The sequence below is a fragment of the Mauremys mutica genome, chromosome 1, assembly GCF_020497125.1.
Source record: "Mauremys mutica isolate MM-2020 ecotype Southern chromosome 1, ASM2049712v1, whole genome shotgun sequence".
In the NCBI taxonomy this organism is placed as follows: Eukaryota; Metazoa; Chordata; order Testudines; family Geoemydidae; genus Mauremys; species Mauremys mutica.
In genome coordinates, this window is record NC_059072.1 from 352,728,658 (window position 1) to 352,742,523 (window position 13,866).

Below are 13,866 nucleotides of genomic sequence, written 5' to 3' on the forward strand. Positions count from 1 at the left end.
AAGTGGTTTCTGCAGATCCATGGTTTTCAGCCTGTGGTCCTCGGACCCCTGAGGTCTGCAGACTGCCTAAGATTTCCAAAGGGATCCGCACCTCCATTTGAAATCTTTTAAGGCTCCGCAAATGAAAAAAGATTGGAAACCCCCTGCTGTAGATGTGGAAACAGAGTCTGCCGAACCTTTTCATGGAAATCTTCGTGTCAATTGCTGCCCACTTCAGGGCTTTCCTACGCAAGACACTTGCACAGGCTTTACTGCAGGAGTGAACTGGCACAAAAGACTGTGCACATCGTCTTATTTTGGTTTAAATCCTTGTGTTAGGAACAGCCTTGGGCTATCGATGTCCTCACAGGAATTTGCACTGCTGGAATTAAATTGGTGCACGTTTGTAGAGAGAGGAAGCCTCATTGCCTACTGGTGCACAGCACCTTCCATGAGAGCATCGCCTAGCACTCCGCAAACCTTGGTCCTCCCAACACTTCCCTGCCTCATAGGGATATCACTATCCCCATTTTACAGGTGGGGAAACTGAGGCACAAGGCAGTGAGCTGACTTGTCCAAGATTGCACCTCCTGCTGGTGGTAGAACCCAGGAGTCCTGACTCTATCTGGGAATTGCCCAGTCTTCCTTAAATCATCTCCAAAAGTCCTGTGTATTTCCTCCCTTCTGCAGAAGAATCTGCAGCCTTAGCAAAGCTAAATCTCTCCCCTAAAGCTGGGGCTGCCCATGCTTGCCATATTCCTGAGGAGACTTCAGTGGAAAGATTGCTGAATGGTGCCTAATTATAGCTGCTATGGTGTCTAACTTAGGAAAGGCCGCCTCAGGGAAGCCTCTGCCAGAGAGAGAGAGCTGCAGGGCCAAAAATAGATTGGTGGGGTGGTTCAGAGCTTTCATCCTGCAGTGAGGCCAGGCTGTCTGGTGCTTAACCCCAGCGGGGACAAGACAAGAGCTGAACCAGCAGTGCGGTGCCTTTGATCACGTGTGGCTTGCTTGGCTCCTATGGTGAGAGTGGAGGTGACTGTATATTGAGTGTCTTTACTGCCATCCTCTTGTAAGACAGTGGAATTGGCTCTTATTCTCCAGTAGGTGGGGACCAGGGAGCCTGGTGGTTTGCATGCACCCACCCCGGGAAGTGTCTGTCGGTGGGAGAGCACAGAGGGCTCCATAGAGTGGCTATGACAGGGCTGGCTCGGGGTGGGGGTTGCTCCTGCTCGCATGCATCTCTCAAAAGGGCAGCGTTCACTGGGACAGGATAGGCAGAGTGGAAAACTGCTGCTGCTCCCATGAAAGGTGAGAACACCATCATCACCCCACACAAGCGGCACATAACCCTGGAGGCAGCATTCTGTGGGCATTACAGCCAGGAATAGAACCCAGGAATCCTGGCTCTCGTCCCTTGCCTAAACTAGGAAAAAGTGCTGGCTTTCTGCTGAAGTTAGCAAATGAGTCCTTCGCACCCAGGACTTAACGCTTTCAAAGACGGGTAGCTGGTCGTGGTTGACCCAAGGTGCTAAACCCTATCTACGATGGGCCCTAAGCAGTGTTTAAGTCCTATTTGCTAACACTTGTTAAAAGGAAAACCACCTTTTCTTAGGCTCTGTCTTCATTGCCAGGAGATCTTGGTGATCTCACTACAAAAGCACATGGGCTAGTTAGCTTGTCTCCCCTAGGATTTTACAGCAAGACACAGGAGTTTTTACCGCGATGTAGCCAGGTGAGGTCAATGCTATCCCCTGCACCTGTGATTGAGTCACCTGGCTCCATCACAGTTAAAAACTAATGTACTTGTACTTGTCACCACTAGAGTTACATCTACAGGACCGAGATTATCCTGCCCTAGCTAGGTGGCTGTGGCTATACCAGCATAGCCCCCTGGTGTGGACGCAGCAAGGGAAGGGGGTTTTCTGTCGCTGTAGTAACACCACCCCTGACTGACAGTAGCTACGCTAAAGGAAGTGTTCTTTCGTTGACGTAACCATGTCTACACTGTGGGTGAGGTTGGCATAGTGCTGTAGCTAACTTTGAAGTATAGACCAGGAGTAAGATTTACAGAAAACTACCCTGTTTTAGCTAGTTACCTAAACACCTTTTGGGGCAGTGAAGATGTAGCCATACATGTTTACACAAGACCACTAGCTCTAGCTCTCCGCCCTTCGGGGCAGTGTAGCTAACGGGGTGTGCCTCGGTTTCTCCGTGGGATGATGCATTACTTGCAGTAGAGTTTGTGAAGTTTAATGATCTTTAATGGCTTTGGTTCTCTGGGGGGGAAGGACACTCTGCGGGTGTGAAGGGTATTAATGCTGCATTTAAAAATAGCATTCGTACACTCAGCTCTCTGCTAGCAAGCCCAGACCACCTTATTCCCAGTGTGTCTGCTGCTCGGCCACGGAATGTGAATTGTCCATACACGTTTCTAGGGGAAATACACTGGAAAAAGTGCTGTGCCTGGGATTGCATTCCCCTTAGTGCTATCCATGAAACTCTGCAGCCCCAGAGGGAAATGACTGATGCAGTGCCATGCTCCTTGCGCACATACACCCCCCCCCCAAAAAAAACCAACCCATTGCCGCTGCCAGGTAGCACAGAATGAGACTCTGGGGAGCTTGGATGCTCTGATAAGAGGCTGTGGAACAGTGGCACCTGATCACTCAGCAGATCTGCTTCAGAGCCAGATTTGCTGAGCTCAAGGATAAAAATATTTGTTAATCCTGCCGAGCCAGCTGGAGGCTGTTCCTACCTGTACATCCCCAGCTGTGCTGTGAGGTTCCAGGTGGGGCTTCCATAGGTGGTATTGTCATTCAGAAATCACAAGTCTGGTTTAAAAAATAAACAAACATGATATTTAAAAAAAAAACCCCAAACTCTGGGTTTTTCTTTACCTCCTGGCTGTCTGTGGGGTTTGTTGGTAAGCCCCAAATACTGTATTGTGAGATTCGCCATAAAGTCACAAGAGTTGGCAACACTGTGGGGACCCGCAGGGAATAGCCTGAAGGTGATAGGGCTGCCCCACTGTTCCTATAGAGACAACAGACCTGTAAGGTCACCAGCACTACACAGGAGTAGCTATAGCCTGAGCAAGCTTGCGTGCAAATTTAGGAAGTGACTGAGCCCCAGATCTGGCAGGCAGAGTTTCTGGGTATAGTTGCAGATGCTGAGCTTTACAGCAAGAAGTCAAAGGGCACTTGTTGCCCTGACAGGACTGAGGTAGCAGGGTTGCTTTTCTGGCATGGAATTTATAGAAGAAAAGTGTGTGTGTGTGTGTGTGTGTGTGTGTGTGTGTGTGTGTGTGATCTCACCCGCAGCCACTCGTTTGAAGCAATCTCATAAAGACACAGCACAATCCCTGGATGAAATCCTGGCTGCCCAGCTGTTTCTGAAGAAGGCCTTCAGCCTCTGTTACAGGTGCTGATGCAGAAAAGGGGCAGAACCCGGCTCTTGGGTCCCAGGTTGAGTTTGTGGCACTCTCAGAAAGAGGAAAAAATGTATGGGGGAGGTGAGTTCTGTGGCCTGTGTTACAGAGGAGGTCAGACTAGATCACAAGGGCTCTTCCAGGCTGGAGAGTCTGAATCTACTTGCAAACAGGGCACATTTGAACTGGAGTAGCTGGAATCTAAAGATGTGTGAGCTTTAGTCTCTTCCCTATGAGTAAAACTGCTTTAACCCTTTTTTTTTTTTTTTTTTTTTTTTGGTGGGGTGTGCTGACTGGGACGCTGGATTGAGTGTCTTGCTGCTGGCAGTGGCTGATGCATAGATCTTTGCAGGAATGGACTCATTCCTCTGCCTCATCTCCCCACCTGCTTCCCATACACACATGAGCAACTCCTGGTGAAGCAGGAAGCCTGATGACACACTTAAAGTTAAATTCTGCCTTCGGCCAAATGCCTGCACTTTAGCGGCTGTTGCATGCGTTTAACTCAGAGCCTTTAGCTGACTATGGTTCTGTGAGACCGATCATTGGTCGCTTATCTCCATTACTCCTTGGCTCTTGCATTCCCCGTCTCTCATCGGAGCGTAACAAAGTTCTTCAGAGGCCCAATTCTGCAATCCCACTGGGGTGTCCTCATCTTACAGACCTTGTGGGGAATGAGACTGTGGCAATATGGAGGTAGGATTTCGAGAGGTGGTTGAAATTTCTTGATCAAAACAGCTTTTTGTAGATGGAAAAATAGCTTTACAGACTTAATGAAAACTTTTTTTAGTAAATTTTTTTCATTTTAGGATTTTTTAAGATATTTATTGGGAGGAAAAAACTTTCTCCCCCTCCCCACCCTCCATTATCAGTGGAAAAAATGTTGTGTTGAGTCTCATTTTCAGTTTTAAAAGATTTGGTGTTCAAACATAGTCTTTTTTTTCATAAACAGTTCCTGAAAACTGAATTTTTCAGCATCTGGTTTTGGGTTTTAGTTGAATAAACAAACATTTTTGTGAGCAGTTTTGAAAAATATATTAAAATTTTGCCTGTGGAAAAATTGGCTCCCCCCCACCCCCCAACCAGCTAATCCGTGAGCCGGTGACACTTCTACTCGCAGGTCCTTGCTCTGCCTGCTCGATACACTTTCATAAATAAAACAAGCCTTTTGTGCTTAACTGTGCTGGTGAAGTTCAGATGTCTAGAGCATTTGGAGGTATCCATTCACAAGCGCTCTCTCTCTCTCACTAAACTTACTCATCACTAGATTGAGGTGAAACTTGTTTGTAGGTTTTCTTTCACAGTCAAAAAACCCTAATCTCTTCCTGTTCAATCCTTTCACAATGCTGCTTTAGACATGAGGTGTGTCAGTCTGGTGCTCTGGAATTGCTCTGAATTAAGCTCGGCCAGGACTCTGTTGCAGTTCCCCGCCCCCCGGCACATGTTCACTAGAGCGAGAAGCCTGCTTAGCTTTGGCGCTTCCTGGGTCTGACCTCCAGAGCATGCAGCACTGTGGGTGCCTCCATATGGATGGGACACCAGGGGAAGCCGTGCACCCCAACTTTGCAGTCAGCAGTGACTCAGCCAGCTTTGTAAAACAAAAGGTTTATTAGTTGACAGGAACCCAGCGTAGAACAGATCTTGTTAGCACAGAAATCAGGAACTTTTAGCAAAGCCCATCTTCAAGGAGGGGGGGAATCCAGGGCTCTTGGGGGGGCCCCCTAACACCAAGTCCCAAACACTCTTCCAACTTCCTGGCCTCAGTCACGCCCTTATTGTGCCTCTCCTCCATCCTTTGTCTCTTTCCCAGGCAAACAGGTCACCTGGTCTGCACCTTTCACTTTGTTCTCCAACTCTTCTGGCTGCCTCTTGCAGAGGAGGGGGCCTGGCCGTCAGTCACCAGGTTAGTGTCTGCCATTCGCTAGCCCCAGGCAGCCAGTCGGCAGTCTCACCTGCCTTCTAGGGCTCCCTGCAACTATCACACACCCTTATCCCACCACCTGGATGCTTGAGTAATACAGAGGGGAAACTGAGGCACACGCAGTATTCAGAGAAAATGTTAAGAACATTCCCACTTTGTCACAGTAGGTCAGCACAGTTCTCCGGGATTATATTGCCTTTAAAGGAAAAAGAACAAATAGGGTGACAATAAGTAATTGAGAGATTTTGAGAACAACCTATAATGCAGCCGTGTCCAAACTGTGGCTTGTGAGCCACATGCGGCTCTTTTACAATTAAAAGTGCAGCTCCTGGAGCTCCCCACGCACCCCACTCCATTCTCTACCTACGAGACTGGGTGGGGGAGTTCAGGGCTTCTGCCCTGTGACAAGGTGGTGGTGGGACTAGGGGCTTTAGCCCAGCAGAGGGGGGAGGGGCACTGGGGGCGGAAGGCCCACACCCCGTCAGGCGCCGCCCCGCAGGGCAGGTTGTGCGTGCCTTGCGGCTCTCAAACTTCCGAAGATGATTGTAGGTGGTACGGAGTGTCAGTAAGTTTGGCCACTCCTGCTATAATGTGTCCATTGAGGTCAACTTTGTATTGTGCGGGTCTCCCTCTCTCTTGCCTTCGCTCCCTTTCCCCTTCCCAAAAGGACTGATGAGGAAAATCAAAGAAATCTATTGCAATATTGATGTGATGCGGTCATATACAGTAAAGTGCTTTCATTCTGCTTCGAGCGCCAATCCCTGAGTCATGCTGTGTAGCAGTTTAAAAAAAAAAAAGTGGTTAAACTAACCTAGGCTCAACTCCCTATTCCCCAAATGAGAAGTGGGGAACCTCTGTTTACTGTCGACTATCTGCCACCTAAGCAGTAGTATAAAGCCAGCTTTCTATTTAGCTAGATTTGCCATAAGCTCATGCTGTTCAATCTCAGGAAGCAGGGCTTCAAGAAACGCTCCAGGCTTCGTTTAAAAAATCACAAAAGCAGGACATTTTAAATCTAGGCCTGACATCTAGGTAGCATTCATGAGTCTAAGGAATGGTAGGAGGGAAAACGGCACAATAAAGACAATGGATTTCAAGAAGGCAAACTTTAGCAAACTCAGGGAGTTGGTAGGAAAGATCTCACGGGAAGCAAGTCTAAGAGGGAAAAACAATGGAAGACAGTTGGCAGTTTTTCAGAGACCTTGTTAAGGGCACAAGAGCAAACTACCCCACTGCATACAAAAGATGGGCAGTATGGCAAGAGACCACCCTGGAGATTTTCAATGATCTGAAACTCAAAAAAGAGTCCTACAAAAAATTGTAATTTGACCTAGTTTCCAAGGATGAATATAAACAAACACAAGTATGTAGGGACAAAATTAGAAAGGTCAAGGCACAAATGGGATTAAACTAGCTAGAGACATACAGGGTAACAAGACAACATTCTATAAATACGTTCGAAAGGAAGACCAAGGGCAGGGAGGGCCCATTACTCAGGGAGGGGGGGAAAACAATAACAGAAAATATTGGAAGTGGCAGAAATGTTAAATAACTTTTCGTTGGCGCTTGGAGGTCTAACTCAGTGAAAGCAGCAAAGAGTCCTGTGGCACCTTATAGACTAACAGACATATTGGAGCATGAGCTTTCGTGGGTGAATACCCACTTCATCGGATGCATCTCTTTGCTGCTTTTACAGATCCAGACTAACACGGCTACCCCTCTGATACTTAACGCAGTGAAAATGAGGTAGGATCAGAGGCTAAAATAGGGCAAGAGCAAGTTAAAAGTTACTTAGATGTCTTCAAGTGACCAGAGCCTGACAAAATACATCCTAGAATACTCAAGGAGCTGGCTGAGGAGATATCAGCCATTAGCGATTATCTTTGAAAAGTCATGGAAGCCGGGAGAGATACCAGAGGACTAGAAAAGGGGAAGTACAGTGCTCCCCTATAGAAAGGGAAATAAGAGCAGCCTGGGTAATTGCAGACTAGTCAGCTTAACTTCAGTATGCGGAAAGATAGTTAAGCAATCAATTTACAAACACCTAGAAGATGACAAGATAAGTAACAGTCAGCATGGATCTGTCAAGAACAAATCATGTCAGACGAACCTGATAGCTTTCTTTGACAGGGTAACAAGCCTTGTGGATAGGGGGGGAGTGGTAGATGTGGTAATCTTGACTTTAGTAAAGCTTTTGATACTCTCTCGCATGACAGTCCCATAAGCAAGCTAGGGAAATGCAACCTAGATGGAGCTACTATAGGTGGGTGCATAACTGGTTGGAAAACTGTTCCCAGAGAGTAGTTATCAGCGCTTCAGTCATGCTAAAAGCGCATATTGAGTGAGGACCCACAGGGATCAGTTCTGGTTCTGTTCAATATCTTCACCAATGATTTAGATAATGGCATACAGAATACACGTATAAAGTTTGTGGACGATACCAAGCTGGGAGGGGTTGCAAGCGCTATGGAGGGTAGGATTATAAATCGAAATGGTCTGAAGTAAATCAGATGAAATTCAATAAGGACAAATGCAAAGGGTTCCTTCCTAAGTGGAGTAATCTATTGCACGCATACAGAATGGGAAATGAGTGCCTAAGAAGGAGTACTGTGGAAAGGGATCTGGGGATCCAGCTAAAGTCCACACACACAAAAAAAAATGCAAACATCATTCTAAGACGTATTAGCAGGAGTGTTGTCAGCATGACACGAGAAGTAATTCTTCTGCTCTACTCCGTGCTGATTAGGCCTCAGCTGGAGTATTGTGTCCAGTTCTGGGTGCCACATTTCAGGAAAGATGTGGATAAGTTCGAGAAAGTCCAGAGAAGAGCAACAAAAGTGATTAGGGGTCTAGAAAACATGATTTATGAGGGAAGATTGGGGAAAAAACTGGGTCTATTTAGTGTGGAGAAGAGAAGACTGGGGAGGGACATAACTTTTCAAGTACGTAAAGAGAGAGAAATTGTTCTCCTTAACCTCCGAGGGTAGGACAAGAAGCAATGGGCTTAAATTGCAGCAAGGGCGGCTTAGGTTGGACGTTGGGAAAAACTTCCTAACTGTCAGGGTGGTTAAGCACTGGAATAAATTGCCTAGGGAGGCTGTGGAATAGCTGTCATTGCAGATTTTTAAGAGCAGGTGAGACAAACCTGTCAGGGATGTTCTAGATAATACTTAGTCCTGCCATGGTACTGGACTAGATACCTCTCGAGGTCCCTTCCAGTCCTATGATTCTATGACGGACTAGATAAAATCCCTCCCTGGGGGTATAAGCTCATTGGAGCCAGTGTTACACCAGGGATGGATTTGACCAGTATTTGTAGTTCCCCTGGTTGTGCCTAGCTGTGGCATATACAGCAGTGCATCTGAGACTGCCCTCTGTATGGTGCATCTAAGGTAGTCAGACCACTGTACTTGTCTAGCAGGTGCTTCCTGTGAATGAGTCTCTTCCACAAGGACGTCCTAGTGCTCCTGCCTTTCCTCTAATCTAAAATCAATTGCTGAGGCTGAAAATACCTGTTTTGGGGGGTGGGGGACTAGAAACAACCCCAGGAGCCAAATTCTTCCACTAGATAAGTACAGGCAACTCTCACCGATTCCAATTGTGAATTGTCTGTACAGCACAATAGGGCCATGATTGCTATTGGCACTGCCGTGACACTAACAAAGTGCAAATCTAAGGGCAGACCATTTGCCCAGGATAGGAGATCCCTGTCGATAGTGCTGCCTGACTCCTGGGTTTCTATAAATGACACAAATCGACCTCCCCATCTGTGCTCGTTGCCTGACCGCTGTTTCCCTTGCTTTGTTTTGCCAGAGCAAACAACTGAGCTCCAGACTCCTGGAGCAGCTAAATGCCAGTCAGACCAGCCTTCTGTGAGGTGGGTTTACAAGAGACCATCAGAATAGGTCATATGCAGCCTAAGCCAAACTGGACACCCAGCCTCTAAGAGCTGGAGGGAGTCCTTGCATTAGCTGATGCCACCTAGCTTTCTGTGCCACCAGTCCCCTCTTGTCTTTGAATCTCTAGCCTCTGCCAAGCCTGCCTGCAAATTCAGAAAGATTGAGGCATAAACACCTGATGAGCAGAATTTCTGGGGCCAGTAGCAGATGCTGAGCTAATGCTCCAAAGCAAGAGGTCGAAAGCCACGTGACTCTAACCATCCAGGAAAGTGCAGTTATAGCTCTGAGATGGGACTGAGAGGCAGCACAATCACTTTCCTGGGATGAAATTTAGAGGTGAAATAAGGGAAATGGCTCAACTTGGGCAGCTTTACAAGGTACTGGAAGTGTGTGACCTCACTAGCGGCCAATCACAAAGCTTCAGCTGCGCTCAGCGTTCTGAAGCAAACCTCATCAAGATGCAGTGAAATCTTGGCCCCGTTGAAGTCAATGGCAAAACTCCCATTGACTTTGAGTGGGGACAGGATTTCACCCCGTAGTTATAGCGTATGTTATCTGCTGGCAATGATGCCAGCTGGCTTCTGTCCCCTGCTTGTGCCTGCTTTGCCTCTGGCTCCAATCCTAAAATCCCCGTGGCGCTCCAGAGAACTCTCTAAAGCAACACGCAGTCCCAGGATGCACTGCTAGCAATGAAATAATGCCTTGTACTGTAACGTTTGACAGATGGATTCACCGACAACCCAATCAATCATATTAAACGAGTGCAGGTCTCTGGGCATTTAATTGCGGGCTCTGTAGACCCAATTAATGTCTAATGCATCACTCTTTAAAATCGTTCTAAGGCCAGGCTCGCTGTAACTGCATCAAGCTCCTTACGCATCAGTCAGCGTGGAAGTCCTTGCTGGCGGCTTTGGAAACGAGACGTGAGGCTTAGTTACATGGCTTTCTAAAGCTGCAGCCCTGCAGGGAGAGGCTGGAGACTTTGTAGGAGAAATTTCTGGGCTGGCAAGGCAAACCAGGCATATGCCTGTCCAATGGAACAACTTTCCCCCTTGTCTGTCTCTCTTCTTCTCTCCCCATTTTGATGGGGGAGGTTTTCTGTTATACAAGGCCTGATAAGAATGGGGGTCTGTAACTACCCAGATATGTCGGAAAAGAGAGGCAGGTTTTAAATATAGGCCCAATCTGTAAATCTAGCGCTGCTGATAGTTATGGCCACTGGTGAGTTTCCCACTTAGGTTCCAGGGCTGCTGTACATCACTGGCAACCCTTCCAGGCTCTGCTGCGTGGCACAGACCCAAAGGCGAGGGGACGCGCGCTGTTGGAGGAAGCCTGTCTGGTTGTTGGTTTCTTTCCTTTAACTAACCCCAGGTTTCTAAGGCTTCTTGTCGGCTCCCTGTAATTTTCAGGGATAAGCAGGACAGCAGGCCTGTGTGTGGGCTGAAGGTAAATCCGGGTTTGTAATGAGGGTGCCAAGGTGCATCCGTCCTGCTGGATACTGAACTAGCCATGGAGGAAGGTTGACTCACCAGTGACCCTCCTGTTCCTTGTCCCCAGCAGGTTCGTTCCGTGGCTTGTTGCAGTCGTCGGCCCTCAGGATGAAGAGGAACCTGGTCTGCTGGGCGCTCGTCGTCTTCCTCGCAGTGAGTACAATATAATCCTGCGCTCGTTCTGGTCAGCACGGCCCAGGCCGGCTGCACCCCATTGTGCATAAGCGTGGGGCAGTGATGTAAAGTGGTGGCTGTGAATGCTCACGCGTCCCCCAAGCTGTGGAGAGCGGGGGTGAGGTGGGAGTCAGGCAGGCTGCAAGGGCGAAAGCTCTTGTGTTGACCATGGTGAGGCTGGGTGAAGAGGCAGAGAGGAAGCTGGTGTTAGAGGATGGGAGGGGGGGAGAAGGCCAGGAGAGAGGTTGGGATAAGCCGATGGAGGGGACTAAACCCAAGCAACCGAGCAAGAGTGACAGTAAAACCAAGCTGCAACATGCCTCAGCGCCACATGCTCTGCCGTCTGCTTTCCCAGCCTGAAGCCACACGGCTGGGCCCCTGCCACCACAGAGTCCTGCTGAAGTCAGCTGGGCTGTACACGGGCACCCGGGGCCACCCACACCGATTTGACAGCAGGCTCTGGGCTTCTGACTGTACGGTCTCAGGGCAGGGAGCTCTTCTCCTTACCAATCTGATCCTACCTAGAGTTCTCCTCTTCGCCGCCTTCCAGCCTCTGGGCTCCCTCTAGGCAACCTAGCCACATGGGCGGGAGAGGAGGCCAGGCCGAGGCACGTGCATGCAGCGGCTGCTGGTGCAAGGGGGGGAGAGGAGGCCAGGCCGAGGAGCGTGCGTGCGGCAGCTGCTGGTGCAAGGGGGGGAGAGGAGGCCAGGCCGAGGAGCGTGCGTGCGGCGGCTGCTGGTGCGAGGGGGGAGAGGAGGCCAGGCCGAGGAGCGTGCGTGCGGCGGCTGCTGGTGCGAGGGGGGAGAGGAGGCCAGGCCGAGGAGCGTGCGTGCGGCGGCTGCTGGTGCGAGGGGGGAGAGGAGGCCAGGCCGAGGAGCGTGCGTGCAGCGGCTGCTGGTGCGAGGGGGGGAGCCCTCCTTGTCTGGCTGTTGCAGCCCATCTGGATGCTGCAGGAGGGCGCTGTGCCCAGGCTGACAGGCCAGAAGTAGGGTGGCTGTGATGTGGGGAAGGCGGGTGTTTGGTTGAGAGGGAAATAACAGGTATTTTACTTCAGAAGTCAAAGGGTTAATCCCCCCTCCCTCCCCACACAAACACTCTCCCCCTGCCTTGCAGCTTGAAATACACAGCAGGGGAGACCTGGAAAAGCAGGGCGATGCCATGCTGGGCACCAGAAGGCTGTGGTCCCAGGTCTGTCCTGATCCAAGAGCCCTTATCCCTGACCTCCTCTCCCTATCCATTAGAGACGCGGTGGCAGAGCTGGGCATCGGGTTTGCCGCAATATCTATAAATCGATATGGCGGCTCCGGCTCGATCCCTTTAAAAGCTGTGGACGCAGGGTCCCATTGGCTGGCCTGCCTCTCCACTCAGGCTCCTCTGCCCTGAGGCGCTGCTGAGGGACGGATGGGAGGGGGCGGCCATTACCTTGGTTATGGCTGGCCTGCTGCCCCAAGGCGCATCCTGTGGATGAAGTGGAAGTGCTGAGGGGAATTCCTGACTGCCCTGTGCCCCTTGCCTATCCCTGATTACTCTTGGCTGGGAACTGATGGCCCTGGGCAAATGCAAAGTGTTAGGTCAGAGCTGAGCTGCGCTGGCTGATAAGTAGCTGGTCCTGACTGCTGTGGTAAGAAAACAGGTTCCCCAAATCTGCCCTGCTGGTGGAGATGGTTTCGTGGCTCCTGTGGCTTGCTGCTCTGTGTCCTCCGGCGCTGGGAAGTGTGGCAGACAGCAGAGCCCAGGGTGCTCCACTTGAAAACAGATACAGTTCCCCGTCTCACTGCTGCAATGTGCTATTCCCATCCTCAGTTACGCTGCGGGAGGAGGCAGCATCTGGAGGGTTAAAACAGGGATCAGGGCTGGGGTTTTGGTGTTAGCGGTGTGATTTACTCAGCCCAGATAGTAGCCATTCTATAAAATCAGCTGACCTCTGCTCAGACCAGGCCGGTAGGGCCCATCTAGCTTTGGAACCGACCCAAGAACAGGGGTTCAGATGAGAGGATCTGGGCTTGCCCCATTCTTGCCTCCCTTTGTTATACTAACCTGGCTCTGCGCATGCCTTCCCGGTGAGAATCTCAAAGCACTTTGCAAATCAGGGCTGCCCAGAGGATTCAGGGGGCCTGGGGCAAAACAATTTTGGGGGCCCCTTCCATAAGGAAAAAGTTGCAATTCTATACTAGAGAATACTATATTCTCATGGGGGGGGCCCTGCAGGGCCAGGAGCCTGGGGCAAATTGCCCCACTTGTCTCCCCCTCTGGGCAGCCCTGTTGCAAATTGACAAAATTATTAATAACCAATGACTCCCTGGCTTCTTCATGAGCTGCTGGGTGGAGACAGAGGCTGTGGTTTTGACCTTTTATAGCTTAGTACCCAAGATGCAAGAGAGACCATTTCTCTTCCCCGTGCAGCTGTGATCAGTATGGTATGCTCAAGTTGGAGCACCTATATAAGGGAGTTGCTGGCAGGGCATGCTCCTTGCAGCCGCCTTAGTTCTGAAATTCACTCCTTATCTTTGGTGTTCCACAGCTCATATTTAAAGGGGCACTAAAATATATTTTTAATTGGCTTTACAACCTTTTTGGCTTCTTTGTTAGGGCTTTTTTATCCCTCATAATCCGTTTAGTTTTCTTAATTTTTCCCCTTACCTGTTTTAAGGTGTTTTTGGTTAAAAATGTATTATCTAGTTTGGTTGGAGGATCTTTTGGAGGTTTTTGGAATGTCCGAGCACTTAGAACACCCTCCTTTTAATTAAGTCCATTTTTAACAAAGACTTCTTTTCTCCAGAGATTCCACTAGTCATTTGGAATTAGATAGGTGTAACCACCAGCACATTTACTGTCGTCATGACTAAAACTCCCTTCGCTTTCAGTCTCGTGAGATGTTAAAACTTGATTAATTTTTTTCACTTGCCATAGTTTTCTAGGGTAGAGAAGACCTGAATTTCCTGTTTCTGCTTTTTGATTTAAGCAAAGAAACACAG

General features: G+C 49.3%; 1 protein-coding gene across 3 annotated transcripts in view; it reads left to right on the plus strand.

Annotated features, from left to right (window-relative positions):
* Positions 1–13,866, plus strand: part of RELT (RELT TNF receptor) — a 74,932-nt gene that overhangs the window by 27,338 nt on the left and 33,728 nt on the right. The window contains exons 1-2 of one of the 3 annotated variants that reach the window (XM_045021913.1): positions 9,136–9,204; positions 10,787–10,869. In XM_045021913.1, coding sequence (XP_044877848.1) covers positions 10,825–10,869 — 45 coding nt within the window. In that variant the 5' untranslated portion in view covers positions 9,136–9,204; positions 10,787–10,824. Of the gene's footprint in view, positions 1–9,135; positions 9,205–10,783; positions 10,870–13,866 lie in introns of those variants that run through there. The other 2 variants (XM_045021896.1, XM_045021904.1) reach the window with 2 other exon arrangements.